The sequence below is a fragment of the Prinia subflava genome, chromosome 17 (assembly GCF_021018805.1).
Source record: "Prinia subflava isolate CZ2003 ecotype Zambia chromosome 17, Cam_Psub_1.2, whole genome shotgun sequence".
Lineage (NCBI taxonomy): Eukaryota > Metazoa > Chordata > Aves > Passeriformes > Cisticolidae > Prinia > Prinia subflava.
The window spans coordinates 11,588,928-11,614,896 of NC_086263.1; the positions used below are offsets into that span (position 1 = coordinate 11,588,928).

The 25,969-nt window shown below is 50.8% G+C and overlaps 1 protein-coding gene across 2 annotated transcripts in view; it reads left to right on the forward strand.

The window, feature by feature from the left end:
- Positions 1–21,579, forward strand: part of ELFN1 (extracellular leucine rich repeat and fibronectin type III domain containing 1) — a 104,998-nt gene extending 83,419 nt beyond the window's left edge. For both annotated transcript variants that reach the window (XM_063414542.1, XM_063414543.1), the window contains one exon: positions 16,861–21,579. In XM_063414542.1, the coding sequence (XP_063270612.1) occupies positions 17,301–19,691 (2,391 nt within the window). In that variant the 5' untranslated portion in view covers positions 16,861–17,300 and the 3' untranslated portion in view covers positions 19,692–21,579. The remainder of the gene's footprint in view (positions 1–16,860) is intronic.
- The last annotated feature ends 4,390 nt before the right edge of the window (positions 21,580–25,969 follow it).

Below are 25,969 nucleotides of genomic sequence, written 5' to 3' on the forward strand. Positions count from 1 at the left end.
CTTTATTGATGATCCTCTCAGTTGCTGACTTTCATTACCTCATAATTTCTAGTGTTTTATCTCTTTTGTGCATGTCCTTTTACTGTCTAAGACATGCTTGTGTTTAGCACTGGCTAATCAGCATTTTATGCAAAAAATACAAGATTTTCAATTTTCTGCAGCCAACAGAGCATTGAAAATCCTGTCTCCATCCCTCAGGAGCTGTTTTTAGAGCGAGCTGAGCCTTTTTCCATGACTTGACTTTTTCCCTTGGAAACTGGAGGTTTCTGTTCAGAAGGACTGCGTGATGGAAAGCTGAAGGCTGGTCCCTGGGGCTCAAACCTGAAGGGACTCACTGCAAGGGCTCCAGACGATCCCAAGAGGAGCACTTCCAGCACCCAGACACAGAGTCAGTCTCCAATGAACATTTAAATTGTTTATGCCACACGGAAAAGCCCCAGAGGTGGCACCAAAGCTGCTGCTGGGTGAGGCGAGGGACAGAGGAGGGGAAGGAGCTGCAGGTGAGCCTGGGCAAGAGCTGGCAGAGCTGCCTCATTGCCTGTCCTCTCTCGGGGTTGCTTTTCCCTGAGATTCACCTCGGGGTTGCTGGTCCCTGAGGTGTGTAGGGTTTTCGAGCTTTTCTTGCCCGAAAGGCCCCGCACCAGAGCTAGAGAAGACAAACTGAGTCTGTCAGTCCGTGTTTCCAAGGTTGTTTATTCTTTCATTATCTCTCAGTTCTTTCCCAACTCTGCAGGGCGTCCCCAGCAGAGCAGGACACGCGGGGGACTGGGTGGATCAGAGGGTCCCGGACCTTATGTACAGTACCCCTGACCCAACTACCATCCACAACGTACTTTTTATTTACAAAATCTTACCAATACTTACTACCTGTGTTAACATGTCATTTATACTCTAAACCAATCCTTGTGATCCAACTCAGCAGAAAATGGGAGACAAGAACAAGGAGGACAGGACCACTCCCCAATTCCTCCATCTTGCCTCTTCAAACCCATATACCAAAAATCCTAGATTCTACATTCACACTCTGTGATAAACTAGCTACTACTTATTTTGAATTCTTTCGGCTTGTGATTCTTTGTACAATGTGGGCATTCACTCCCATGGACAGGGATCAGAGGCAGTGTCCTCCTGGGCTCTGTGTGGGATCTTGTACAGATCCCAGACCCCCCTGTCTGGTCTCCAAACCCTCCAGGGATGTCCTGGACTCCACAGTCCTCCTCCCCGGGGGCTGTCCCAGCAGCAGCTCTGTTCTCCCGCAGGCAGCAGCGCTGGAAATCCCAGTCATGCGAAGGGTCCCGAGGGGAGGGAAATGCAGGTCGCTGCTGGGACAGGCGTTCCAGCCCTGGGAGCATGCTGGGGTACTCAGGGTGTGACAGTAATTCATGTGGACATGGCTGGAAACACCAGAGCTGGTGCTTCAATAAGTGCACAGAGGCAGGAAATGAGCTGGGTCGGTTTTTAAGGTGTCAGCTGTTCCGTGGGGCAGCTGCAGAGGCGGGAAGGGCTGGACCTGGTTGGAAAGGCAGGTCCTGCCCACAGCTGGCAGCTGGATGCAAACACCTCTTCCCATGTGCTGTGGGGTGGGCCTGCCTTGCTGCCTGCAGGGAGGTGGCCCTGGGAAGCTGGAAATGGTCCCAGCGTGTTAGCAAGGCTAGGGGTGACAGTGGATAGACAAGCATTCAACCAAAAGGTGTGTTTGCAGGGTGATGGTTTATACGAGGGTCTCTCTGTTGCTGTCTGCAGCTGTTCAGTCCATGCTTCCAATGGATCCCAACTCAGCAAAGCATGTTTGACTGCAGGTGAGGGCATTTCCACACCAAACCATCCTCTTGCAGTGGAAGAACCCCTTTTTTTCCAGGACCTGAGTGGTATTTCTAGCATTTGGTAAACTGCTCTGTTCCCACTGAAAGCCGGGTGTCTCTTGTCCCCAGTCCCCACAGAATCAGTGCAGAGATTGTCGCAGAGTGGGTGTTTTATGGACTGGCTGCTCTCTCCCTTCACAGTTCTAATTAAGTTGTATATTTTGGAAGTAAAAATGTCCTTTTTGATGATATTGGTCAGGAAAGCTCTCCAGCATCTCCAAGTAAAGAGCAGGGGAGAGGCAAGTGATCAAAGGCAGGCTGTAATGAGCTATCAGAGGCAGGCCCAAGGTCGGTGGGGGCAAAAGGGCCATTGTCACGCTGGCTGGTGATGCTCAGCTGGTTCCTGAGCTCCTGCACACTCCCATCCCCATCTCTGTAGCTGAGGATTTGGGTCTGCACTCCCTAAACACACTCTGGTGTGGAGAGACAGTCCCTGCCACATGGGCAACATGCTTCAAATCCACACAGTGGAGAGGAGGGATGCTCATCTCCCTTTAGGGAGGGGACAGACACATACCAAGACCAATGCCCTTCTCCCCACAGGGGTAGGAGTATCCGGTGGCTCTGGAAGAGCTGGAGGCACTGCAGGAGTTGTCTGCTGGGAGAGACACAGTCTTGGCAGCAGGCAGAGATCTGGGGCACTGATGAGAGGAAATCTAGGGCATCAAAGAGCAGAGATCGGGATAATCAAGGAGAAGAGATCTAGGGCATGGAGGAGCAGAGATGTAGGTAATCAAGAGATCTGGGGCATCAGAGAACAGAGAGGTGGATAACCAAGGAGCAGTGATCTAGGGCAAGGAAGAGAAGGGGTCTAGGTAATCAAGGAGTAACAATCCAAGGCATCAAGCAGGGTTGCTGTAGGGTATGAAGGAAAGGGGATCTGAGGCACTGAGGAGGGTATGCAGGAAGGTGGAGACAGGGCTCATGTCCAGCCCTGACCAGCATTTCATGTCCAGGATAGAGGGGAACAAGCTTCCTCAAGTATGGTAAGCTCCCAGGGTTGTTCAGGACAGCTGAGCCTTGACTGGCAGCCCCAGGCTCCTCCAAGGAGGAACCCTGGAGTTGCTTCAGCCAGCAGGAGGGAGCCTGCCTCCCCATCAGCAGGCAGCAGCAAACATGATGTGTCTGAAAAACAGAGCCACGTTAACAGTTATTGATCTATAACTTTTAACCAATTTCTTTTTTACAATATTGGATTGCGTGCTAATATTAGCTTTTTATGGTTGGCACTAGGCAAACTCCACTCCATCAGCGAAAAACAGCTCCTGTGGGCCAATCTGCACCTCCCATTGAGCTGAATGATAGAGGACTGGAACAATATTTTTTGACAGATCAGTTCCTGTTCAGGGTAGCGGTGGCCATTATGCAAATTGAGCTATAAGAAGTTTAAAAGTCTGGAACCATTTTATTTCTTTATTTCATTAACATCAATGCAAGCAGGCGAGTTAATACAACAGAGTGATCCCATTCCAGGGCTTGCACAAAATGGTCCCCCCACCATTTAACAGGACTGGCAATTTCCCCTACAGGTGCTCCCAGCAGCTGCACTGAGGCATTTTTTGCATCATGCAGCTGGGAGAGGGGTGGGTGGCAAATGTCTGTGAGCAGATTAGTGCACAGGAATCCTCTGCCTGAGCTGGCAGATGGCTGGGAGGGCCCTGCTCCTGGCAGCAGGCAGGCATCCAGGAGGATGGGGGACAAGCAGGGGATCCATTACAAGGGCCTGATTTCCCACTGGTCCTTGGGGAGCTTCTCCCCCATCTCGGAGCACCTGCATAAAATCTCTGATGTGGTTTCCCCACCCCTAATTCTCCACATGAGAAGTTTCTTGGGCAGAGCTGCCCGGGAGTCACAGAGTGCACAGATGCATAAGCACTTAGGATTCAGGTTTACAGGGCAAGGCAGCAGCACGAGAGCACAGTGTTGAGCCCATTTCCTCCAGCTCTGGTGCTGGACACACACATTTTCCCAGCACAACAGCAGTATGAGGAGCTAAGCATTGATATGACATGGGCATGATGCTATAAAGAGCAGAGATTAGTGCCCCAACACATGCCCTGACACCCAGGTGGTGGCCACCCTCCTCCTCCTCCATCATACCAGCACCACCACAAGCACAGGCCTTCACAGCCATCCTCATCCTCCTCACCTCCACCCCATCAAGGCACAGGGGCATTCATTAAATCAGTTCTGCAGAAGAACACACATCCCACCTTCAGCCCCCTTCAGCTGGGGGTATCAGCACCTCTTTATAGTTAGAAAATTAATACACAATGCAAGGGAATGATGGGGTCCTGGGGCTCAGCCCTTGCATTAGTGTTTTAAGGAAGGGAGTGGGTGATGCCTGGTCACCCTCAAAAGCCAGCCACCCTGTGAGAAGCTGGTTCTTTCCCACACCCTCTTCCTGCCATATAAATCCCACACCAGCCACGTGCAGACTCAACTTATTTGCATAAATCTGGAAAATAAAGATCACGGCGTGCCACACTAATGGATCCCAGCACTACAATAACTCCATTATAAGTGGCAATGTCTTGGAGAATTACTTCTATAGACTCTACCTTTTAGTGCTGAAACTTTTAATTGATTTTAAAACACACAATCCATCACAGTTAATCAAGGAATCATGAAGAAGCTATCGTACACAAATACACAAAGACAGCACATAAACTACAATTAATGACCACTTAAACAATGGGGGGAATGAAAATAGGATTATTTATTAGTGTTTATGGACAGTAATGGATAAAGTAATGAAGCAGTAGCACGCTGGTGTGTTAGAAGCCAAAGTTGGTGATACTTAACACCAAGTGCTCATAAGTGACTTTTGAGTGAATGGGTCAATGGCACAATTTAGAGCAATCTTTTCCAAGGAAGGAGATGCCTTTTTCCCCTCCTCTAAACACTGCCATGGCCCTGCAGCTGCTGGTGGAGGCTGTCCATCCTGACGGAAGGATGTAAAACAGAATTCCTGTGTTCTCACCACCCCATCCCTGTCCTAAGGCCAGTTAAACCCACCAGGCACAGCTTTGCTCTATGGCCCAACAAAAACTCCTCTGGGCTGCCTTCAGCCAAATGCCCATCTATCACCTGCCAGGGAGCTGTCTAGTGCAGCTGGACAGCTCTGGCCCTAGTGGTAGGTGGAGTGGTTAAAAACCCAGCTGAGTGCCCTGTCCCATCCTTGGAGAGGCAGTTCTCTGTGTCTCAGGGTGGCAAACAGCCTGATGGGCCAGAGAAGGGTGAGCAAAGCAAAGGCTGGGGGTTATTAAAGCCTAAGCCAAGGACAGAGAGCTTGGGCAGGGCAAAGGAGGTAAATTCCATGGAGGCATCTTGAGGCACCTGAGGTCTGTCCTTGTCCACAGCTCCAGGTGGTCTGCCCAGGATTTAGTACAAAAGACTATTTTGTCTAAGCTGGCTTTATTCCCACCCACGTAGCAGGAGCCTTGCAAGAGCAGAGCCAGGCGCTGCTGAGGCACACACTGACACAATCCCACCTGGGCTGCCTGCAGACCCAGTTTGCTCTTTGCTGTGTTTCTGTGCCTCCAAGCAATGCCTGCAGTCCCCAGGGACAGTCACAGGCCCAGGGGTGTGCCATTCACACAGGGAGCAGTGGCAACACGCCATAATACAGCCCTTGCCTTCCTGCTGTGCAGTTTGCAGCTTTGCAGCCACAGCTATTTAGTTCTCTAAATCATTAAGCAGCACCCAGATCCCCACTCCTCCCTGCCTGGCACACGGTGCAGTGGTGAGGCAGTGATGAAACAACTCCTGGCAAGGAGAAGGGGAGAATCCAGAGGAGTTTGTCCTGTTGCACCATTCCCTGGAAGACCAGTGCCACCTAACTCCAAGAGACACCACCAGCACAATCCACGTGCTGGTGTCCCTGAAGAAAGGTGGGGACTGTCCCTCCTTCCCTCCTGGGCAGGGGTGTGGGGATATTCTTGATCTTTCTGTAGTGAGATGGAGGTCTCGTGCTTGACCAAGGGCTGCTTTTAGCCCTGGATTTAAACTATTAGTCATCTCAGAGCTCTGAAGAGGAGCTGACAGCAGGTCAGCCCCCATAACCACATCTTCCCTGGGGCTTTGGTGGGGGCTGAGGATGCTGCAGCCCCTCTCTTCCAGCCCTGCCTGCCAGCAGCCTCCCTTCCCACAGTGCTCGTGCTCGCTGGCATGGATCAATGTCTTCCTCTCCTCCACCGTCTCTTTTATTGCCTTGCAAGTTGGCCCCAGGATGTTTTATCACACCACAGCACATAATACAAATGAAAAACAAAGGGGAAAAGTTTGAGTCATTTTTTTAATATATTCATCCCTGTGCTGGGGAACAATGATCCATCTGATTAAATCCGCATGCTAGAGTTTATTAAACCAGGTTGGCCTCTCGCTTTCTCTCTGCTTTAGGCAGGGACAGGCTCATTAAAATGAACGTGCTCTGCTCCCTCCCCGGTGCAATCCCGCTTCTCACAGTCCCTGTGCTGCTGCTATCTCGCAGACATCACCAGGAGCTGATGAATGGGGCTCTGCAGCTCAGTTTTCCCCGGCAGCCCAGCCGTGGCTTTTTGGCAAGGGGCAGGAGGTGCCTTCAGCCTCACAGCTGATGAGAACACACATGCAAGGAAAGGCCCCTTAAAACTGGAGGGAGGTGGGGGGACAGGGTCTGGCCACCTACTCCTGCCCTGCCCCAGCACCTGATAGGTCATTTACCTCCTCCCGGGCTGTTTCCCCATTGCAAAATGGGTTTCACGGGCACTGCTTCCCCATTAGGATAATTAATGGCTGTAAAGCACTTCGGATCTTGCACTAAGAATAAACCCATCTGCAACGACAAGGTGACAAGTGGGCATCTGAGACTCTCCCTGGGACGGGGTCCCTGTGTGGACTCCTCAGTTTGCCCCTCAGCTCCAGCTCCCCTCGGGCTGCCTCAGGAGGGTCCCTGGCCCACCCAGTCACCCTCACCAGGAGGCATTTCCAGCTGGCTGGTATTTGCTGCACCTCCTCTTCCTCCTCGGGAGCCCTTCAGAGGCAACCTAAGTCTGTTCCACCCCAGCAATAACAGTGGCTTAGGCCCTGTAATCCCTCCTTTACTTGACTTTGGGTTATTTTGAGCAGGAGATTAAAGGAGATTATCTGCATCACCTGAGATGCTGCACTTTCTATCTCTACCCCCTTTCCTCCTTCCCCAGGGGCTCACCCAGGCCCAGGCAAATAAACCCCTCCCTCCTTCCCATATCCTCTGCCACACTCTTGTCTGGGGGCAGCTGTCTGTGCACAGCGTGCTGCCATGTGGTGGTCCATCAGCAGCCTTGCTTCCTAGACCCATCTCTCACCTGGCTGTCCATGTGTCCTGCCTCCTGAGCCAAGGCCAGAGATGCTCCACAGGAGGGGAAGACAAAGCAGGGCACCCCAGCACACTGCAGCACTAATTGGGATTAGCTCTGTAGGCTTCTTGAGGAGGAGGTGGTAGCAGAGAGGATAAAGCAAGTCCTCCTTTGGGTACTGGGAGCTTGGCAGGGTGTGCTGGGTTCAACAGCAGACATTTACTGCCACAGCCAGAGGATGGAGAAGGGTTGTCTGTTTGGGACATCCCACACTATTAAAAAAAAAAAAAAAAAAAAAAGAAATAAAATCCAAATGACACTGGAAAAGCACTGAAAAATGTCTATTTCATGCCCAAGGAGGAATCCCCGTCACTGGCATCATCCAGCCATGGGCAGGGAGCTCCTTTCTGTGTCCTGGGGATCACGTGCTTCTCTCCAGCTCACTTCAGCTTGGATTTAGCAAAGCACTTGGTGCTGGTTTGAATTCCTCCTGAACCCCTGCTGAAATCAGCAGCTTTATTAAATGAAGGTCTAAACAGGCAGAGCTGGGAGCAGTCACCAGGAAAGTTAACTCACCTTCCTTTGTGACTGAGAGATGCTCAAACATCCCAGGGGGGAGGAGCAGGTACCTGGAAGCAATTGTTCCCCTGGGAAGCAAACTCCCACACGTGGCATCTCACCAGCATGTGTGACCTGTGCACACATTCACAGCAAGCTCACACCTTCACGGGCTGTTTTTCCTCATTTCAGACCACACCAGCCTGGAATCCATCTGCCACCCTGGAAATTAATAGCAATCATTAAACAAAAAGAGCTGGCAAAAAGAAGCCCGAGGTGAAAAGCAGCTATTTCTGCCAGAAAAAAAATTAAAACTATTTAGACATACAGAAAGTCATTTATTACTGTGAAGTCCTCCCTCCACCTGGGGTTTAAATCTCATTACAGTTTGTCCAAAACAGATGTTACCCTTTTAGCAGTAGATTATTAACAATAAACTCCAACCCTCCAAAGAGGGTAAGTGTTTTGGGTTCACTTGCATTTTCAGCTTGGGTAACCTCCACAGGAAATGTTTATGAAAAGGACGGGCAATCCAAACATTGGCATAGCTCCCTGCTCCTGTTGTCCTGGACTCCAAAGTTTCTTCCCACTCTCCATATCTTCTAGACAAGCAGCAAAACAGAGGCCCAGAGAGTGGCCACAGACCTGGCTGAGGAGCAGACAGGATGCTGAGGAAGGGCTTGGTGTGCTGCAAGCCCATGCTAAGGCAACAGTAGCTCCTACTGCTGCTTTTCCACCACCAGTTTGGCACGTGCCCAGACAAAAAAACAGTTTCTTTTGGAGTCTAGCATGTGCACAACCCATTTTTTTACAAGCTTCTCAGCATCTGGATGCCCCCTTTTAGGTAAAAGGCTGTTTGGTTGAGTTTTAGGCATGCTGGCACCATAAAGGAAAGCCAGTGGCCTCTCATACCTGTAGCTGAGTATCCTCTATGGGCAAGGATGGGCTTTGCTTGTTCCCACTTGGAACTCCAGTGGGAAATCAGATAGTCTTGAGAGAAACACTCTCTGGCACCATGTTTAACCAGCCAAGCCCACAGTGGAGTATCTTTGTTCCGTTTAAATTTGGCATAATAAAGATACCTGCTCAGGAATCTAGGAGCCTTTTAATCATGCTGTGAACATAATCAAATGAGACATTAATATCAGCTCCAAGCACATATGGCCATCTGGCTGCCCAGCCATCTCTCTGACCATCTCAGGTGGCAGGAAGCACATTCCCAGTGTTCTCCAGAGACACTGCCAAGTAGATGTTCTCACAGTGCCTCTCAGCATGCCTGGGAAGGCACTGAGAACCAGCTATTTTGGGACTTTTGATGGTGAAGCCAGTACCAGCATCTCAGGGCTGCCTCAGAAAACACTTTTTGCCATCAGTACAATTTTTCCTGCACCCCGAGGGAAGCATCAAGAGCTCTCCTGAGCCATGTATGTCAGTGAGTACTTGCTGCTGGGCGAGAATCTTTCCCTCAGCACAGCCTTCAGGCTCTACATGTTATACCCAATCCCTTCATGGAGCCCTCAGGGGCCCAAGGGGAGCCCCAAGAAAGCACTCACCTCCCTACAGGTGCAGGGTGTTGTTGGGATGAATCTGTTGCACATCTTTTCACGTTGTGTCAAAAGCATGATGGAGTAACTGCAGGGAAGAAAAGGCTGTAATTCATGGCTGAAATTAGGCCATTAAAGAGCAGCTGAGGTGAATAAATGCACACAACCATCCTGTGGACTCTGCTCTCTGCCAGAGGGTAAAGTCACTGCTGTCTCACATCCCTGTGCCTCCTCATGTGCTGATCTGCACCGGCCCTTCATCCTCTCACTTCCATCCCAGATCCAGCTGGAGCACAGACCTGCAGCATCCAGGCCACCACCACCAGGCTGAAACCACTGAGCTGACTCCCAGATACCCAAATAAATGGGTATTTGTTTGTAGGCTGGGTGTCTGACCCATGAGGAGTGTCATATTTAAAAAAAAAGAAAAAAAAGAAAGATGAGTGTGTGTTTCCACTGCTGAAACAACAGGACCCACAGCCTGGTAAACTGTTTTTCTGTAGAAACACAGCATCTGTTTGGGTGAAGAGGGCAGGGTTAGAAATGTTGATGAGGACCTGAGCTGACCTAGGGAAGGGTCTCCTCCAAGAGTGGACAAAGGTGAGCTGCTCCAGCAGAGCCACCTGCAGGAGCAGGGCTGTGGTGGGTGAGCTGTACGGGGAAGGTGGTCACGCTTGGTTTCCTCTGCAATGCTGTTATCCTGAATAAACATTAGATTGGTTTTGGAGGGCTGCCCAGATGATCATTAACCTTCTCCTGGCCCATGACAAGAAGCCAGCCTGCAGCACTGAGCTAAAATTAGGCTTGTAGGGCACTGGGGCTTGCCAGATATAGCAAGATCTGGGCAGAAACCCCCTTCAGAAAGTGGATAGCCAGGGGGTCCAGCCTTCAGCTGGGCTCCTCAGCTCCAGAGGACAAGAGCTACATCATTAAAATCACAAGATAACCTGGATTGGAAGAGACACCTGAAAGTCTCCAACCAGAAAAGCAGGACCAGCTTCCAAGGGGAGCGAGTCAGTGAGACGTTAGCAGAAGTATTTGCTGACAGCACAGGCATAACAATTCCTGTGTGCACCACACATGCTGGTGGAAAGGTGAATTCTGTTCTGCCTACCAGAGATCACAGGTCCTTACCATGAAGTCCTTCATGAGCTGTGTGTTTTCTTGTCCATCTCTCAACACTCAGCATTACAGCCTACCTAGAAACTGTGATGTTGCTCTGGCCAGAGACCCCTTAACAAGGGAAGGGCAGGACAGAGGGGGAGGTGTTCTTCTGCCAATACAACCATAAAAAAAATCAGAGCGAAAAGTCATTTGCACCTCTAAAAAGAATTTCTAACAACTCACCATTTCACAGATCCGTCACCAGATTTTCCCCTGTGTAAAACTGGGTTTTCCTATCTGGGAGGCAAAGGGTTATGCAGGCTTCCTGCAAAAATAAGTTAATGAATGGAAGCAGCCAAGCCCTTTACCAAACAGCAGCAAAGATCTGAGCGAGGATGACAATGCAGGGGAGGCAAGGCTCAGCTCAGATTGTCACTGCTGAGGAACACCAGCAGCTCCACTTCCCAGCGTGGGGCTGGCTCCCTCCATTGCATCGGTGCTGGAAAAACATCCTTTGATCTTCAGCACTATGTACAGGGGAAAGCAAGTCTCCTGCTTCCACACCAGACCTCTGCTTTTCCCCAGCCTACCATCAGCATAACCATCCCAAAATGAAGCTGTGATTCAGACTGATTGTTTCTAATGAAAAATCCCATCAAGAAAGTATTAGAGAGGCTTTCTCCCATGGAAACACACCTTCCTTATTGCTAGAGTCATACCTGGTCAGAGCTTGTACTTCTCTACATCCCCTAAAACCTTTTTCCTGTTCACCTTACCCTGACTCTGTCCCTCTCATCACATTTCTTAGCTCCCTGGGTGCTCAACTGCACTCTCAGGGGCTGGAGCTGATGTTCCACTGCCACTCATGCTGATGTTTTGGAAGGCTGGTTTAATGCACAGGTACCCCAGCTGGGCTTAAGAGGTTGCTCACTAAGAAGATCATTTATGCATTTACTTAAACTCAGCAGAGGCTTCTGCTCAGCAGCCCACAGCAGCATGAGATAGGGTTGTCATCTCAACAGACCCTGGAAACCAAGCAGCATGAGATGGATGTAAATGACTTCAGACTGCAGCTGAGTAACAGCAGAATAGTCTGATTTTCTGAAATCCCAACAGTTTGTCTTAAAAATATAGTCATTTGAAACCAGAATTTATCTTGCCATGGAAGAAGGGTTCTAAAAAGTCTGTGCAAACAGGTCTGTTGTGACCATTCCCAGGCTGCAGCTCTGGCCTCATCCTGGTTTTTGGAGGCTCAGTGGCTTTGAACTAGGGCTCCCCTCAGACACTACAGCACCCAGGTTTACTGGTAAATTAAATGGGATTGAATATCAGCCTCCAGTAAAGATCATAACTTTTTCAGTCAAGGTTCAAATAGGAATAAGTCAAGGAGAGATTGGCCTGCCCCAGCTCTGTACAGAGCCCATGAGTGTTGGTAATATTGGCAATATTGATTGACATATTGCTAATATTACTGTCCCTCTATAGAAACCAAGCATGGAATTTCTCTTTGTTCCTCCCAGTGTCTCCCAGAAAAGTTATCCATCCCTCCCACCTGGATACTTGTCATACAGTTTGTGACCTCCCAGAGTCCCAGTAAAAGCTATCCTGGATGCAATGCTGGGCACTTCTCTCTCAGGCTCCCCTTCACCTCTCTGTTTAATTCCTTCTTAGTCTCTCCTCAAACCTCAGTGGAAAATATATCTCTTCTCCCTTGCCTGTTTTTCTTAAATAATAAATAATAGCAGGAGAGAGAGTAGAATTGACTGAAGAACTTTATTATCTAACACTGTGGGGCATTTGGGAATAAGGTTGGGATGCACAAAATGCTGCCTAAACCCTGTCAGTGAAGGATATTAGGACCAAGATGTCTGGATATAAAATTAACTTGAATTTTACAGGCTTGAGCACCTTTATTATCCAGGGAGGTTGTGATTCTGACCAGCATCACCCAGCAGGAGTCATGGAGCAAAGACCAGGAGTACAAATGAGGGAAAAACCTGCCTGGACGTCTCCTTTCCCCACCTGACATATACAGGAGAGACATTAGCTATTTACAGGCAATTTCATCACTATTAAAGGTTTTATCTGCCATCTTGGACCTGCCTCTCCAGATTATCTTACACATAATGAAGAACCAAAGTTTACTTTAAAGTCTGGTTCCTCTTGGCCACGTATTCCCTCCCCTCCTCTTTGAGTGACCAAACACATTTGTAATGTAGCACTCCCGTTTTCCTCTGGCTCTCTTTGTAGTGGGGATAATTTTTTAATAACACAGCCCAAGTGGCTGTGAAAGGGGATCTAAGAGAAGCTGGAGATGGAGCAGCTAGGGAAAAAAAAGCTATGGAGATGCAGAAATGCCAAAGAGAAGATCACTGCTCTGTGTGTGCACACGCACACGCACGCGTAATCTTGAGTTCCCTCAGTAAATGTAATCCACAGTTGGAAATAACTCATTCAGTAGAATAACAAAATTAGGAACTGAGTGCCAGCTCCCTTCCCAGCCCCCACGGCTGCTTTGTTTTTCTTCCTTGCAGCTGCTGCTCTGGTTTAATTTTCCAAGATGCCATTAGTTGGGAAATGGAAGCAGAAATTTCCCAGCCAGCTTGCACTGGGTTTGGAAGCTCCAGCTTTGCCTTTTCCTTTCCACCTCCCCTGCTAGGGTTTTCAGCCAGGATAAAGGATGCTGCTGCTCATCCAGTGCAGGCTGTAGCCTCGAAATTCCAGCCATCTCTCTTTGCTGCTGGGTTGTTGACAGGGACCAGGGCTGGAGAAGTAGAGATGGGTAGGAGGGGAGTGCACCACATCAGGGTTGAGGATTAACAGGGAGAAGCATGGATGTGGGCTCCAGCAGAGACACTGGATATCAGAGGCAATGTGCAGGAGGAGCAAGGAGTGAGGGAGTTGTCATTGCCCTTTGCTGGCCTGTTAGCCACAAAAACCCAACACCATCTCAGCTGGTCAAAGCATTCTGCCTCCTGAGAGCAGAAGGAAAGGGAATTTCTGAAGTGTCTTCAGGGCCCAGGTAACTGTGCAGAAATAGTATTTCCTGGGTGGCTACCATGGCCTTGTCGTGGATGTGGCCTGTTGTCATTGTCACCATGGTGCCACACTTCAAGATATCTCTGACTGAGATTAAACCCATAATTCCAAAACCTTTCTGTTGTTATTCCACACTGTCTTTATTCCTACCTTTTGCTTCATTCTCCAACAGCAAAAGAGACCCCCAAATCGCCACTTCCCTGATTGTTTTTCATGTGAGAGTTTTGCTGGTTTATTCCCAGATTTTCTCAGCTCTGTAGGAGTTCAGAGGACTGGAAAAAGTGATGTGCAATTGTGTTACAAAGAGAATAAACTCAGGACAACTGGACAAAGATGAATCAGGAGAGTTAAACCACTAGATCCTTGTGGGATGCTTGGCACTGGTGTTGTTGGGCACACACCCACACCCACCACAGGCTGGGATGGAGGCTCTCAGAAGCCAACAAGATGCACAATGATGCCTTTTGTGCAAAGAAGCAAGACCCACTTCTCCACTCCCCAGTCATGTCCCAAGAATCTAATAAAAAGGGAGATTAGCCCCTCTTTCCTCTCTCACATCTCCTTAATGCTGTCGCTTTATTCACACTTTGTAAAGCAAATAAACCAGCAAATTGGTTGCTTTAATGAGCTGAAATTAAACTCGGGCTGCTGATAAAATGCCATTTCTCCTTTCTGTTGTTGGGAAGGACTTGGCTGATAGGCAATGTATGGGAAAGAAGAGAAAACATACAGTGGGAGCTTTACTGAATGCGTTTGAGTAATTTACTGCTGCTCTTCTTCCTCCCCAACACCTCCAGTTAGATGGGGGAAGCACAAGGGTGCTGTAGGGGAAGGCTGTAGGGGATCAGCCTGGCAAGATCTGTGGGGAGTCTGTCTCTGCTCTTTGGATGGTCCCACTCCACTAATTCCCTCTGCCCACAGCCTTTCCCCAGGGAGGAATGACAAGAACATTGCTCTGTGAGGAAAAGGCTGGTTTGGCTTTGCAGAGCCTTCCCAAAACCAGGTTTTCCCAGACAGGGTGGTTGGGTCACAATGGGAGACAGAGGAGAGAAAGTGCTTGCTGAAGAGAATATGCCAAATGCATCCCTTCCTGCTGCCTGTGCTTGGTTTGGGCTTTCCTTGCCCGCAGGAATCCACAAGTCCATGGAGGAGGACAGGGAGATGCTGGAATTAAGTGCCACCCAAAGGGACAACTGGGACAAGCCATTGCTTATGGCTCTGCAGGCCAGAAATTCCCTCATCCCACACCCTTAGGGGCAGTACACATCCCCTCAGGATGCAGGAGGAGCTGCACATCAGGCTGCTCCCTGTGACAGAGGAGAGCTGGCACACCAAGAGGGAAAACCTCCACCAGCAGCACAATGTGTGTGCTGGGATTTTCACCCCAGCAAGAGGAGCTCAGGGCACTTTGCTTCGGTCTCCCCCCACCCCGTGAAGTTCTATCATTATCTCACGGTACCAGAGAGGAGGCTGGAGTGCAGAGAGGTTAATTGAGTTGTCTAACACCAGAGGGATGTAGCAGCAGACGTGTTTCAGTCTGGCACTGCAGCCCGTGTCTCGCTTTGGGGGTGGCAAGGGGGGGACACTCACCTGCAATCTCCCAGGGAGCACAGTCCCTCTTCCCTTCCTCGCTGGCTCCAAGGACTCAGCTGTGTTAAAATGGACTTCCAGGTACTGCCAGAGCATCCCAGGGCAGTGACAGCACACGGAGGACAGGGTGGCAGGAAAGTCTTGCATGCAGAGAGCTGATGTGAGACAAGGTCTTGTTAGTCATGTAATGGAAACTTAGCTGTCACCAGGGAACAGGCTCATTGTTCACAATCCAACCAAATAAACTGTTTTACTGCTTATTATTACTGGCCTGTTCACCAAGGTATAAACAGAATGGTAAATAGGGATCTCTGCAGTGAAATATGGCCTCCTTCTCTGCCTGGTATTGTGGCTTGAAAGGAAGCTGGTTTCTCTGGGACAAGGGTCAGAGTATAGCATCTGTCTCTAAACTTCAGCCCCACATGATTTTCAGGTATGTAGTACCAAGAACAGTCCAGCCTGGGCACTGTGAAATTGTTTGGAAAACTGTTTCTGGTTTTATACTATTTTTCAGATTTAATGAAAGACAATTTGGATGTAAGATGTGGCCCTATCTCCTTCACAACTTCCCAAGAAACCTCCACTTCTTACCAGCTATGTTTTCAAGGAGTACTGGTGGTGTCTTCCTGGCTTTTACAGTCTGTCCTTGGACAAGGGAGACAAACAGTGTATCCATTCTCCCAAAAAATGTTCAAAGAAGGATTTTTCTCAATTTCTCTCCACTTATGGGCAACTCCTTCTCTGCCACAACATCTCACTGCATCCATCCTACCAGCCCAGAGTTCCGTTTGGCAGTAGAGATAACCACAGATGATATTTTCAATATCTTGTGGAAAAACATGGCCCAGGAGATGTTGGTGCTCGTGCATTTCCCACCTCTCCATTTTTGTCTTCCTGTTTCCCTTAAAAATCAGGAAAAGAAGAGCTATCCATGGAAATATATACTTAGTAAAAAATTTAGGGGGAAAAAATTGGAAAATGTCAGCCAGAAATGAGTTTCTTTGTGGGGAGTGAGGCTGCTGGCAGCCCCACAAGTTTGTGTGTAGTGAAGACTTTCCTAGTCTTCAAACAGCTGTTTCTGGCTGGGGAGGGAAGGTCTTGTCTCATCCTCTGCAAATGCTCTTGTTATGCCAGTGAATGTTTGCTGGTTTTCCACACCTCTGCATCATTTCACCTGGGAGGGAGAGGCCTTGGAGAAAGGCAGCAATCCCTCAGCAGGGACAAGGACACTTGGTGCTTCACAATCACACAGTGGGCTTTGCAAAGAGTGCCCTGAAACGACTGCTCAGGTTCCCAGAAACAGGAGAAGCATTCAATGCTGGGCTGTATCCCAGAATCTACATGGCAGTGCAAGCAGAGAGACACGGTGTCCTCGACCAGCACCCCTCGTGTGGGCACTGCTGCTGCGCACACCAGCACACGAGACAGTCAGGATTCCCCTCAGCAAAACGCTGCAGCATCAAATCTACATCAGAGCGAGTTGTCTAGACTTCATCTGCTCTCAGCGGAGAGGAACAGACACTTCTGGGGCATCACTCCTCTCCTCCTCAGGTAGACACCTAAATAGGTCAGACAGACGGTGCACCGGATGTGCGTTGGTCTCTCAACTGCCAAATAAGTGACGCTGGACAAAGGCTCAGAGGGTGACCTCAGTGGTCAGTGACCACCTCCCCTTGTGCTGCCGAATAGTGCTGGTAGCCAAATAAACCAAAAGCTCCTTGAAAGGTGGTTGTCAGAATGAGAAGGCGAGTGTCTAAGAGGGGAGTTGGATGGAGCTCCAACACCTCTGACTGCTGACTGTCTTTCCTTTGTGCTTAGCTTGTGCTTGTGTTTTGTTTTGAGCAGGTGAGCCGAGGGACCGAGCAGGGACAGCCAAACACACGGAGGCACAGGGAGATGGGGACCAGCGCCACGATGTGCAGCAAAAAGAAAACGAGGAGAAGTACTATAAAAAATGAGAGGAAGGCTTGTCTCTAAGCCTGAACAACTCCTCTGCACAGGCGCTTAACTTCATGACTCCCTCCTCGAGATGCCAGAGGTCTGGTGATGTGGGACCAGCCTCAGCCACCAAGGCCTTGGTAGCAGCCCCTGGCTGCTGGCTGCCGAGTACCGTGGGCACCGAGGTCCGCTTTCTCCACGGACGCTTCCCTCCCGTCTCCGAGCCATGAGGAGAAGGGAGAGGCGAGCAAAGCTGCCGAAGGAGCACTAGCTCACACCTTCCCGGCCCCTGTCCTGTTCCCCGCTTCCAGCAGACCAGGAACCCCTTCTCCGTGCTGCCCTTCCAGATGGCAGGTCGCCGGTGGGCCGCGACGTCAGCCCTCTGCATGTGCGTGGCGGCCGTGTCTCTCCTGCACGCCGGCGGGGTGCGGGCGGACTGCTGGCTCATCGAGGGGGACAAGGGCTTCGTCTGGCTGGCCATCTGCAGCCAGAACCAGCCCCCCTACGAGTCCATCCCCCAGCAGATCAACAGCACCATCGTGGACTTGCGGCTGAACGACAACAAGATCAAGAGCGTGCAGTACGCCTCGCTCAGCCGCTTCGGCAACCTGACATACCTCAACCTGACGAAGAACGAGATCTCCTACATCGAGGACGGTGCCTTTTCAGGACAGTTCAACCTCCAGGTGCTGCAGCTGGGTTACAACCGACTGAGGAACCTCACCGAGGGCATCCTCCGGGGCCTGGGGAAGCTGGAGTACCTCTATCTCCAGGCCAACCTCATCGAGACCGTCACCCCCAATGCCTTCTGGGAGTGCCCCAACATAGTGAACATTGACCTGTCCATGAACAGGATCCAGAGACTGGACAGCAACACTTTTCGGGGCCTAAACAAGCTTTCTGTCTGTGAACTCTACAGTAACCCCTTCTACTGCTCCTGCGAGCTGCTCGGCTTCCTGCAATGGCTGGAGGCTTTCACCAACATGACGCGCACCTACGACCGGATGCAGTGCGACTCCCCGCCCGACTACGTGGGCTACTACTTGTTAGGCCAAGGCCGGACTGGCTACCGCAATGCTCTGAGCATGCTCTCTTCCCTTTGCACTGGTGGCTCCTACACTGTGATCCCTCGTTTTATCCCTCCCAGGTACCAGGTGACCACGGTGCCCTCCGAAAGCCCCTGCTCCGAGGAGGAGTGCTCCTCTGGTGACGGCACGACGCCGCAGTTCTCCCTGTTCACTCCCATCGGTGAGACGGAGGTGCGCCCCAACATCCAGGTGAAGCACCTCAACCACAACTCGGCCGTCCTCACCGTGCAGATCCCCTACCCCTTCAGCAAGATGTACATCCTCTCCCAGTTCGAAAACGGCTTCTCCTCCATGATCACCAAGCTCAGGAAGAAGGAGGAGAACATCACCGTGAGCAACCTAGTAGCACAAAGGGATTACACCTACTGTGTAGTCTCTGTTCACCAGTACTCCAAGTACAACCACACCTGCGTCACCATCACCCCCACCAGACCCAACCGCAAGGAGCCAGTGCCCACCCCTTCCACTGCCACCCATTATATCATGACAATCCTGGGCTGTCTCTTTGGCATGGTGATTGTCCTGGGCGTGGTGTATTACTGCCTCCGGAAGAGGCGCCAGCAGGAGGAGAAGCACAAAAAGGCTGCCGGCAGCATGAAGAAGACCATCATCGAGCTGAAATACGGGCCAGAAATGGAGACCACCAGCATCACCCAGCTGTCCCAGGGACAGATACTGGGTGGGGAGACAGTGACCCGCATCCCCTACCTACCTTCTGCTGGTGAGGTCGAGCAGTACAAGCTGATTGAAAGCAGCGAGACTCCCAAGGCCACCAAGGGCAACTACATGGAGGTGAGGACGGGTGAGCAGCCCGAGAGGCGAGACTGTGAGCTGTCCCTGCCACCAGACACCCAGGGCTCTGTGGCTGAGATCTCCACCATTGCCAAGGAGGTGGACAAGGTGAACCAGATCATCAACAACTGCATCGATGCCTTGAAATCCGAGTCCACCTCCTTCCAAGGGGTGAAGTCGGGGGCGGTCTCCACGGTGGAGCCTCAGCTGGTGCTCTTATCAGAGCAGATCCCCAGCAAGCACGGATTCCTTTCCCCCGTCTACAAGGAAAGCTACAACCACCCTCTCCAGCGACACCACAGCATGGAGGCGGCCCCCAAACGCTCCAGCACCTCTTCCAGTGGCTCCATACGGAGCCCCAGGTCCTACCGCTCCGAGGGATCGGGCCACAAATCCGAAGCCAAATACATCGAGAAGACATCCCCCACCACTGACACCATCCTCACTGTGACACCGGCCGCGGCCATCCTGCGGGCGGAGGCGGAGAAGATCCGCCAGTACAGCGAACACCGGCACTCGTACCCCAGCTCGCACCCGGGGGAGCAGCACGACAGCATGGGCGGGAGGAAGCCTTCCATCCTGGAGCCTCTGACCCGTCCTCGCCCCAGAGACCTGGCCTACTCCCAGCTCTCTCCTCAGTACCACAACCTGAGCTACACCTCCAGCCCAGAGTACACCTGCAAACCGTCGCACAGCATCTGGGAGCGCTTCAAACTCAACCGCAAGCGGCACAAAGACGAGGAGGAGTACATGGCAGCCGGCCACGCCCTACGCAAAAAGGTCCAGTTTGCCAAAGACGAGGATCTTCACGACATCTTAGACTACTGGAAGGGCGTCTCTGCCCAGCAAAAGTCCTGAGTCCTCACACAACTCGTGACTTAACACACTAACTGGACCAAAAGAAATCCGCAGCAGCTATTTTTATTCAGACTGTCTTTGAAACAAAATAAAATTATAAAAAAAAAAAAAAAAAAAGAGAAAGAGAGAGAATCAATAAAAAAATAAAAGAGAGAACAAATAATGAAAAAATCTATAAATATTCTATATAATATATAAAGTGAGATATTAAAATGTGCTCACGTTGGTGAGACGTGCACCAAATTTGAACACAAACTTTGCAAAACAAACGAACCGTGGAGCGGGGAAAAAAAAAGTTTTGTTTCATTTTGATTTTTTAAAAAAAATATAAGAAAAAAGAAAAAATTGAATATAAAATGAAAATGAAAGAGCGGGCAGAGAGCTGAGGTCTGGCGTTTTCCAATATTGCATTGCATGAGTCCCTATTCCGTGATTTTGTGGATTCTTTGTGAACAGTTTGTGTTCTTCCTTCCTTCCCTTCCAAAATCAACAGCGACAAAAACAGCAACAAAAACCAAAAAGAGACCAGAAGGAGCTCCATCTTTTGGGCTGTTTTTGCAAACGGAGTCTTCCAGTTTAGACTTTTACCCGGTTGAAGGCCCGTTCACATTTTCACTCACTAAGAGGTTTTACCACACGTTGCATTGTAAACCGAAGTCGTTAATTGTACAGAGAAAATTTCTATATTTGCAATGTTTGCTGTATAATGAGAAAGAGAGAGGAGAAAAAAACAATACTACATCTACTAAAAAAAATATATCTATATCTATATTCACCTGTTTGTACCAGGTTTTAATCATGGATTTTAGAGAAAGAGATGGAGTTTTATTTGAAGGACTTTTTTGTTGGTTGGCTGGTTGATGGGGTATCTTTTGGAGGGGAGAGTGTTTGGATTTCTAAGTGTTTTGTTTCGATTTCTTCCACCAATTGTCTGTGTCCAAGTTCTCATCACTTCCAAGTGCATTGAAGAAAAAAGGCTTGTACCCAGGAAAACAGAATCCCTCACATTATTCCAGGTGGGAGACCATCACCACCAGGAACTGGGAAGGGGATGAGCAGTGAGGGGCTTTTTGCTGAGCAGGTGCAATGGGATTTCTCTTGCAAATCAAAAAGTATTGGTCTCTGCCCCTAAACAGATGTGTCTGGGCACTGGTGGCCCTTGGGACCAGCCACTGAGGGGTGAATTATCCCTCCACTTTCAAGGCAGGCAGCCAGTGATGAGTTAGAGCACAAAGCCTCTTGCTGCTCTGCAGAGAAGGAGAGAATGGAGAGATGATTTTGCTTTTGAGGTTAAAGACACTCAGCATTTACAGCTTGCCCATACTGAGACACCCTGGGGACCCCTGACCAGCCCCTGGCACTCAGAGACTGGAAGGGAAAGTGAAGGGTCTGTGTCCATGGGTCCACCCAAACAGCCACGTGCCCCTCAACCATTGCTGTCCAGCACTGTTCCAGACTCCACAGCTTTTTGCCCCATCTCTAAAACACTCACATGAGGTGAGAACGGAGGTGTTGAGGCCCTGAAGGCACTCCCAGGCCCCAGTGGTGCCCAAAGGAGACTATTTTGTCCTGATCAGCTCCAGCTGAGTCACAAGCCCCTATGTCTCACCCACCCCATGACCAACCAAAAGTGAGGGCTTCATGAGGGTCTGAGAGCTGCCCTGCTCCCAGGTGAGTGTGTGGCAATGCAGGGAGCCAGCACAGTGAGCTGAGGTGCTAAGCTCCCCAAATGCAGCCCTGCGAGGCCCTGCTGCTTGCCAGAGTTTTTTCCCTTGCATCCTGCTCACAAGTCGCTTTGGATGGACATCCTGAGTCCTGATGGATGAGCACTAGGGCCCAGGAGCAAACCATATCCCATCCTGTTACTTCAATATTTCGAAGCAATTTTGACAGGTATTCTTGCGAAAGGTTATGTTTGTTCAGAAAGGAGCTGAGCCAGGAAGACACAGAGCAGGCTGGGAAGTGCACGAGTTCATTCCCCGTGGTTATTTGTGTAGACAACAAACCATTATCAGGATTTCATAATAAAAGGCAGGTAATTTCTCCAGGAATGCATTCAGTCTGCCGGAGCAAAGGCACATTCGTCCACCTCCTCCAGGTGCCCCAGCTCACAGCACACAGCTTCCCAGGGCTGTGTCTTGCTCACCAGGCAGTGAACAAGACCTGGAGGGGGGACTTGACGGTCACCCCTCTCTTTTTTAGTGCCATCATGGCAGGTTGCTCTCAAGATCTCAGCTCTATCACCTGGACCAAAGCAAACCCTTCACCTGAAACAGCCTTTCCTTGCAAACCCTGAGTGCCTCCTCATAGGAATGGTTTGGGTTGGAAGGGACCTTAAAAATCATCTAGGATTATAAAATAAAAAGTTATCATCATTTAGTTCCAACTCCCTGGCCATGGATGGGGATGCCACCCACTAAATTAGGTTTCTCGAGGTCCCATCCAGGAGAAATAAGAGTTGGTCAGCAAGGATGGGTGATGGAAACAGTAGTGGCGCCTCCTGACACTGTTTCATGGTCTCACAGGACTCCTTATCAGGAGGCTGGGGTGGTCCAGAGCGATGGCAGCTCATGAGTTAATTTGGGCTCAGATGCTCCAGTGTTGGCAGTCACTGATAGACAGCCAAAGAACTTCCTCAGCTGACCCCTGCATTGAGACCATTCTCACACCAGTTTGGAAATGGCATCAGGACCATCCAGGGAGCTGGGAGCAATGGCCCAGCCAGTGCAGTGTGAGCCCTGGCTGTGAGGCAGCAGCCAGCTCAACTCTTTAGCTGGGGCCACTCATTTTGCTCCTTTGCCTCTGTTTCCTCCTCTGCAGATGCTTCCTTGTGGCATTGAGGGCATGGGCTGGCTGGGGAGGCTCAATTAATTAATTGGCTGTCTGTGAAGCCCATTTAGCTCCTAGAATAAAAGCTGCTATCGAAATGCAAAGCTGTTAGTGGCGTAAAACAGCAGGGGCAGATGAAATCAAAGCCTGATTCTGTTTTCACACCAGGATTTCACTGGTCATAAACCAACAGAGACCGACGCAGGGATGTGATACAGCAGTGCTGGCCTTTCTAAATTAAACACTTCCCACATGCAAGCTGTCTGCAACTGGAAAAAAGGAGAATTTGAAAAAGTCCAGGCCCCTCTATCTCCAAGGTATCTCTGAGGCATCACCCAGTATCCCATTGTTGATGGGGCCTCACCACAGGTCTCCAGATGGCTCCTGGGCTGCTGAGCACCTTCCAGCCCTTTGCCCTCTCTCCAAACAAAGTGCAGTCCTGGAAGCCATGGTCCACATCCCTTGGCAGGAGATGCCATAAAATGAGCTGTGAAAAAAGCCAGACAAGAAAAGGGAAGAGGTCCCACTGTCCCCAGGGCCACCACTCCATGGATGAGCTCCAGGGCTGTTTCCGCACAGGGCCTGGAGAGCTCTGTCCACAGCACCTTCCATCCCTCCAAGGCAGCTGCTTTACAGGCCACTCCAAGGACAGAGTGGGGCTTTCATCACCTATGACTTGCTGAGTGCTTTTGTCCTTTGTTTTGTCTCCTGTTCAACCACCAAGGTTCTCAAGCTGCTTCTCTGAAGGGTAGTGGTGCCTTGTCCAGCCAGGCTGCTCCTGCTGCCCCAAACTCATCCAAAGGAAGAGGGCTCCCCACCAAGCAGAAAGGAGAGGGCACAGGAAAGGCATATTGGAGTGAAGAGGAGGGGAGGCTAGGGGTGGGAAAAAATACAGTTCCCTGCAGTAGGGTCATAGCCCTGGGGCCCTGTGGAAATGCATTCTGCTGATGCCCCTCCTGTGTCCACGAAACTGCTGTTGTCTCAACAACCTGTCTTCAAGGGCAAAACCAAGGCAGCATTAAAAATTCTTCCTTTGATCCCTCTCCCAGCACCCTCAGCAACGACAGCTTCTAATTGGAGAGTAAATCCAAGCCCACATTACCCATGGCTCAATCCTCACTCTGGCCCAGAGTCAGCACAGGACTCTGCCATGTGTTACAAAGCCTGTGTGACATCTAGAGCCTGGATATTATTTAAAACCCTGTAAATTAGGACAGAAACGTCCCTTTATATAGACATGCACCATTTAAGCCCAGGATTCCTGAGGGCACCTGCCAGCCCTGGTGAGCACACTGGGTGTGTCCATCTGTTCCAAAGCATGGCCTGTGGGAAGGGCCACGTTCACAGGCAGGACGTGAAGCAGCACGGGGTGGCAGTGGTGGCAGTGGTGGCAGTGGCAGCAGTGGTGGCAGTGGTGGCAGTGGTGGCAGTGGTGGCAGTGGCGGCAGTGGCGGCAGTGGTGGCAGTGCCTGCCCAGCTCCCTCCTTGATGCAGCAAAGCACTTAGAGAGGAGCTGTGTGCAGCCTCCTTCCTCAGAGCTGGTGGGTATTGGAGGTGTGAACTGCCACCCTCCCTGCCCAGCATTTCATGGGTACCATCTCCTGATGGCTTCAGCTGAGTTTGCTGTGAACCCAGGAGCAAATCCCATGGGAGGGGTCTGGGAGGGTGCAGGGGGGCCCTAAGGAGGGAAGGTGCTCCCATGCACCACCCTGACCAGACAACAGCCAGGCTTCACTGGCTCTGGTAGAATCAAGCCGGTGACCTGCAGGGCTGCCTGGGTGCTGGCACCTTTCCTAGGGCTGCCAGGGAGCCGTCCCTCTGCCAGCCCCATGGATCAGCCCGTGCATCAACACCTGGGAGATGCCCAGGGCCTCTGGAGAGCCAGAGGGAGAGCAGAGCCCTGGGCTCCACAGCCCAGCCAGCTCCTGCATGTTCCTCACTGCCAGCAGCTTCAGCCAACTCCCCTCCAAATGCTCCCCACTGCCCATTTTTAGAGCTCAGTCCTTCCCTGAACCGGGGCTGCCTCTTGGAGAACCGAGAGCCCCAAACTCCTCGCGGTGTTGGATGTGGCTCTGCAGAAAAGAGAGCAGCCACACACCACCCTGACCAGGCTAGTAAATCAAGTAAATCACCTCATCTGCAGGAGAAAGGGGTCAGCAGGGGTGGAGGACAGTGTGGTGGAGGTGGCCTCATCACACAAACCCCTTTGGGCGAGGAGGGCTCCGGGGAGGCGTGGGGGATGCGCTGCGGCTGGAGCGGCCCCAGGAGCGCGGATCGATGAGGGTGATTGAAGCCAGCACGCACTGCGTTGGGCTATTTTTAGCACAGCCAGCAGAGCAGGAATTTGGGAGCCCAAGTCTGAATTTATTTGCATCCGTGAGTGCTTGTCAGGGGGAGGACCAACAACAACACCCGGTGCACCCTGCTGCGTGTTTTGGGACCGGCTCGCCTTGGCTTCAGCTCCTCTTTGGTGCACAACGCGTCCCTGTCCTCTGCAGTGCCCTTCGGGGACAGTGCCACCCCTCCTCCCCAAAGCTTGGAGCTGTGAGCACGTGGATGCACATGGGGATAGAGCAGAGCAGAGGGGAGGAACTTCAGGGGGCGAAGGGTTTATTTGGGAAAAGCACTGTTCCGACCTTAAATGCCCAGGGTGTGTGAACAGGTCTTGTAGCGTGGCTGCAACACTGCCATGGCCAGGCAGGTGCCAAGGCCAGGCACACCTCAGGGGTGCCCCAGCCTCTCCTCCAGCTCATCTCTCCCTTTTTCCTCACCACAGGCTTTCCACCGTGGGCCTTGGGTCAGTTTTTCTGGATAAGTGTTCTGAGATATTGTTCTCCAGAGAGAGGAATACAGCACATTTCATCTCCTTCACCTCCAACCCCCGATGCCAGCAGTGCCCAAGGCACGGAAGCCGGTGAAGGTGCTGGTGGGCATGGCCAGGGCTGCTGGAGAAACCAACCCAACTCCTTGGCTTGGAGCAGTGACTTTGGCTTCACCTGAATTTACTTAGGCTCCAACTTTTCATATCTCCTGTGTGTCCAGCTTCTGTTTTACCCCTCTCAGCTAGCTCACCAGCACCACCAGAAGGGTGGTAGAGATTATACAAATGCTGCCTCGAGAGTTTTACTCAGCCTCACCCTCCCCCCCACTCCCAGCCCAGAACTTAATGCAGGGAAACCATCTGATCCAGGGTGCAGCCAGTTTTCTGGACTCAGTTTCCTCTGTGTAAGGGATGAGAAGACACAAAAGTACCAGGGAAGTGGATTTTCATCACGTGGGGAGTAGCCAAGCAGGAGGCCAGTTTTTAGTTTAGTTTTTTCTCTTGGTTCAAATTGGATGTGAACATGCCTCTATCCATCCCTCTGCAACCTCCCTGTCCCTGCAGAGTAACCAGAGGAGCCTGCCAAGTCTCCAAGTTTGTGTGTGTGCCTTTTCAATAATTCAGTGGG